The 4,656-nt window shown below is 42.1% G+C and overlaps 1 protein-coding gene across 2 annotated transcripts in view; it reads left to right on the top strand.

Moving 5' to 3' along the window:
- LOC101863042 (collagen alpha-3(VI) chain) overlaps window positions 1-4,656 on the top strand; it is a 22,476-nt gene that overhangs the window by 10,669 nt on the left and 7,151 nt on the right. For both annotated transcript variants that reach the window (XM_035971270.1, XM_035971269.1), the window contains exons 11-15: window positions 563-769; window positions 1,044-1,151; window positions 1,651-1,763; window positions 2,158-2,311; window positions 3,389-3,589. In XM_035971270.1, coding sequence (XP_035827163.1) covers window positions 563-769; window positions 1,044-1,151; window positions 1,651-1,763; window positions 2,158-2,311; window positions 3,389-3,589 — 783 coding nt within the window. The remainder of the gene's footprint in view (window positions 1-562; window positions 770-1,043; window positions 1,152-1,650; window positions 1,764-2,157; window positions 2,312-3,388; window positions 3,590-4,656) is intronic.

Here is a 4,656-nt window from a genome sequence, read left to right as displayed (position 1 = left end):
GTGAACAACTTGTGTTTCGCGCGCTCATATGACCTTAGCAGTTGAGAGCGCCGTAAAACCTTATACTACTACTACTACACCCCACTGTTTGTCTTACTTTTCCGCAGCACTAAATGACTGTTGTGCAGATGTGCTGTTCACTAAAACAAACCAAACGACGCACCCCCCCCCCCCCCCCACCCTGTTTTAAATGACTGTTGATTCTTTACCAATGTGATTCTCTTTACTCGAGCAAATTGCATTCCCCTCCCCTTGTATCTATTAAATGACCGTCAATTCTGTCGATGTGATTATAAAAATGATCGCTTTTAAGGACAAGCGGGCTGAACCAGATTACGCAGGTTTCCAAAAATCTTGACCTACACCAAAAGTGGGCATTGCTCTACCTATGCAAGTTTGGATTCATTGATGTGGATATTTGTTTATAGAGAACTGTCCTTGTCCTTTAAAGGAACTGAACAAAGGGCAAAAACTTTACCTTCAATTTTCAAAACAGCTTTTCTCGGGAGAGCCCCCTTGTGCTTAAAAGCGACCAAATAACGGATACACGTTTGTTCCATAGCACCAACGTACCTGAGGGAACAAGCCATCCAAATGAAGCGCACCGGCGCCCTGGTGATCAGTATCGGTGTCGGTCACAACATCCAGAAGAGCGAGCTGCGTGTTCTGGCCTCGGACAGGTCGCTCGTATTTACGGCTCAAGACTTTGACAAGCTTGACCACATCCTGAATGAAGTTTCTACCAAAACGTGTGATGTTGCTGTAAAAGGTGTGAAGTTGCTGTGGTACTTTATTTAAAAAAAAAATTATTTGGCTTTAGTTCTAACCAGGTGCATCTTTTAGCTAACTGAACTGAAGTTGCGTGATTTTAGGGGGTTTTTTGGTGTTTTTTTTAAAAGTTTGGCCTCCCAAGTTTTTGCTGAGCACTCTAATTTTTACCAAGTTCATATTTTTAGCTCGCTGTAACAAATCTTGTGCATTATTTGTGTAGGTGGTGTGGACGTATATTTGCAATTCTTAACTTAAGGTTTGTTTTCCTGCAGATCGTGTGTTCAATGCGAAACTGGACGTTCTTTTTCTGGTCGACGAATCTTCAAGCGTTGGAGTAGACAATTTCAAGCTGGAGCTGAGCTTTGTTCGCAATGTCACCCGTACGTACTGCTATGTGCTGTCTTAGTTTCGGTGGTTGACAGGGGAGCTGAGGTGATACAAGGGTGCCACTGCTTTGGAGAAAGGCGTGTGGTGAGGGGGTGGAGGTAGGGGGGGTTGGTAACTTCTAGATATTTTGGCCTACCGTTTTTTTTGTTTTTTTTTGCTGATGTTGCTCTTATCCTTTATATATGCATTTGCTTTCTGTTTCGCTGTTTTTTTTTGGGGGGGGGGGTTGGTAGGGGGGAGGAGGGGTGGTGGCGATACATTCATTGATCCATTTCCCTCTTTCATTACTCCATTTTCCTCGTTTCCTGTGTCTCGTATGTTTCAACTCGCAACACTAAATGACCGGCCAGTGTCGATAGTGCCGTACCACATATACCCCAACACAAATCTGGATAGCCAATTTGTTTTTCGTGTTTTTAGAAAACCTATCAAAGTTTGAAACCTTGGATGGCAGTGTGAACAAATCCCTGAACACAATGTTTCTATTTCCAGGGAAATTTTCCTTGGGTGTCAAAGGTTCTCTGTTCAGCGTTGCCAAATTCTCCACTGACGTTTCGGATGTGTTTTGCTTCAATGACGTACAAAATATCGACGACATTTATAGGGTAAGACAAGATTTAGAAAGTTGTTGTAAGAAGAGTTGTACACTTGATGCTAACTAAAACATCTTGACTTCAAATTTAGCTTACCTGTTGTATTGGGTTTTTTTAAAAGCTAATTTAAAAACTGCAAGCTTGACTGATCAGTCGTCTGTTTACAAGAGACTATATTCATTTTCCGAACCTTTTTACCGCAAGATTGTTGTGAACAAAATATAATGGTAACCATATTCAGTTTTCGTGAACTGGAGCGCTTTCCAGTATTGGAATGAACGGATCCCTTTTAAAATAAACATCAACAATTTCCCCGCCACTTGCCAAATACTTTAGCCTATATTACTTAAGGTGATGAAATAATTGCTCATCGTAAAAGTAAAGCGCCCACTCATCAACTTTTCAGAAATTGGACAAAGCAGAATTCCAAGGAGGAAAAGAGAGGAACATTGGGAAGGCCTTCAAACACGCACTATCCAAATCATTCACAGCTAGATGTGGAGCCCGCCAAGGAGTGCCCAAGCTTGTCATTCTCCTTACAAATGGGCCCTCTGCTAACAGTTCGTGTCAATTATTATATCTAATTACTAAAAGATCATTCAATAAATTCAATAAATAACAGAAGGTGCCTGGTGTTCAGTACGAGCCCGTATTAAGGTTCCTTGATACATGATTTCAAGGCGTCTATAATCTTTCGATTTCTAGTTCTAAGATCCTGAAAGTATTTTTGTCTTGATGGTTCGTGATACTGTATTATCTGGGACATATTTGTTCAGGTAACTTTTTTTCTTATCGCTCCAATAGACTTAGAACCCTGTTCTGCATTAAAACTGAGTAATCTAGATGAAAGGACTTCTCCCCACATCCTTTCCTGGATGACAAAACTGTTGCCATGAAACCCCTATCAATTAAACAAACCTCTCTTCCTAGGCACACCAAGAACCACATTGAAGGTTAAATACACAAAAGTCTTTTCTGAACGAATTGTTAGTTAGTGCTCGCAAGACAATAACCGGCGTCTGAGGTGGAGCAGTTGGGCACCTTGTTGTTGCACACAGAAAAGTTCAATTTCAGGTTTTAGAAGTATTAATCTGCCAGGGTAGGCCATGAGAGTTGAAACCAGCCTTCTATAATTATTTTTAAAACATAAGTGTCGATGGGAGGCGTAATGATTTTTAAAAAAAATAGCTGCGGTATTTGTACGTTGTTTACAGCTGGTGGGCGCTCTTGTCTGGCCCGTTTTTATGCCATTAGTCGTTTTCCAACAACGTTAGAATTCAGGTTTTATGGCCGTTATTCAGTTATAATGTAAATGGGTCCCATGTTCGAAGGGAACAAACGGACATGAGGGTGGTTGTAGGGCACCACTGATAGGTCCTGCTTTACTTTCCCTCGTTTTTTTCTCACTTTTTCCAAGCACTTAATTTTAATGATCAGGGTGTCAATGTGATTATCTTTACTCCAAACAAAAGCATGGAACCGAAACACAAATAACTCGTTATTTCAAATTGATGCCAGTATATCTAAATTAATTCATCTCGTCTGTCTGTACTATCATGGCAGACTGTCAAGCTTTCGACAGGACTTTGAGTTATAATGTAGACGTCTGCACTTCAATCGTTCGCTTCTGTCCTCAGCAAAACTTGCCATTAGAGAAGCCAAGCAGTTGGTCCACTTTGGTGTATCCACCATTTCCCTGGGTATCGGCTCTGGTTTGGATCTTCAAGCGCTTCAGTCACTCTGCTCCAGTGACGACATGGCGTTTCATCGGGACGTATTCTCTCAAATCTCCGGGTTGGTGACGACAGTCTCCTTGGTGATTGAGGAAGTTGCTCTCCGTGAGTATTTTCAAAATGGCTGTAGAAATCCCCGTAAATATAGTAGAATAGAGGTAGATGGTCTAGGAAGGTTGTATTAAACAGGGTTGCACTAAGACTGCAGTTGGAAAGGGGAGGATGGTAGAGGACGTAGTGGGTTGATGTTGTATTGTATTTCAGTATGCTGGCTCACAAAGGTAAATGTGACCACAAGCTGCAACCTCCAACCTCTGAACTTGCTAAAGTTTTCAAAGCTGTGTATTCGCATGATTTTTTATTTTAACATTACTAAATTTACCCATAATATGACTTTGTTTTACAGCGCCCGGGACTCAAATATTCAGTTAGTCGGAAATTTTGAAATTTTGCCCAGCGTGGTTGTTTAAGCCTACTCTTATCGATTTTTTGACCACCGAGAGATCTTTAACGAGCGCAACTTGCACACGGGACCTACGAGATCTTTCTACCCTTATCCGAGAAGGCAACGTGTTAGATCTTATCGAAAGACAGCAGTAAGAAGCCAAGGAATAGCGGTAGAAAAGCTGCAGAAAGTCAATCCCCAGAAGAGGTGAGGGGGTGGAGGCAGAAAGTAGAGACGAAAGCGGACGACGGAATAATTATTGTAAGAGCAGGAAAGGAGTAATTTTCCGTCGTTATCTGGATTCGAACCTAGGATCTATTGAATGAGGAGCAAACACGGTAACCTGTCAACCATGAAACACCCCCCCCCCAAAAAAAAAAAAAACCCAAGAAAAATATAAATCTAGTAAAACAAAAACCCACTCCGAAAAACTTAGCGAAATAATAAATTACAAAAAACAAAGACACCCCCACCCCTCCAGGCCCCCTCCAAACATAAACCCGGAAAAAGCGAACAAACAAACAAATCCAGACTGGCACGAACGTTGCCCCCCTCAGATGAATTATTATGTCAGCAGCCCAGCTCACAGCATGGCAGCAACAGTCAGCAGCAGCAGCAGCAGCAGCAACGGTAGAGTCAGTCAGACTGAGGTCCCCCAGCAGTCCCCGTTTCACCCCGCCCGTCGCTCTAACAATACGTCCACTGCTATCTTTCTCCTCTCTTCTCT

This window comes from Aplysia californica, unplaced genomic scaffold (genome assembly GCF_000002075.1).
Source record: "Aplysia californica isolate F4 #8 unplaced genomic scaffold, AplCal3.0 scaffold00408, whole genome shotgun sequence".
NCBI lineage: Eukaryota > Metazoa > Mollusca > Gastropoda > Aplysiida > Aplysiidae > Aplysia > Aplysia californica.
The sequence above is the reverse complement of the archived record's forward strand: the minus strand, read 5'-3'. Positions and strand labels throughout refer to the sequence as shown.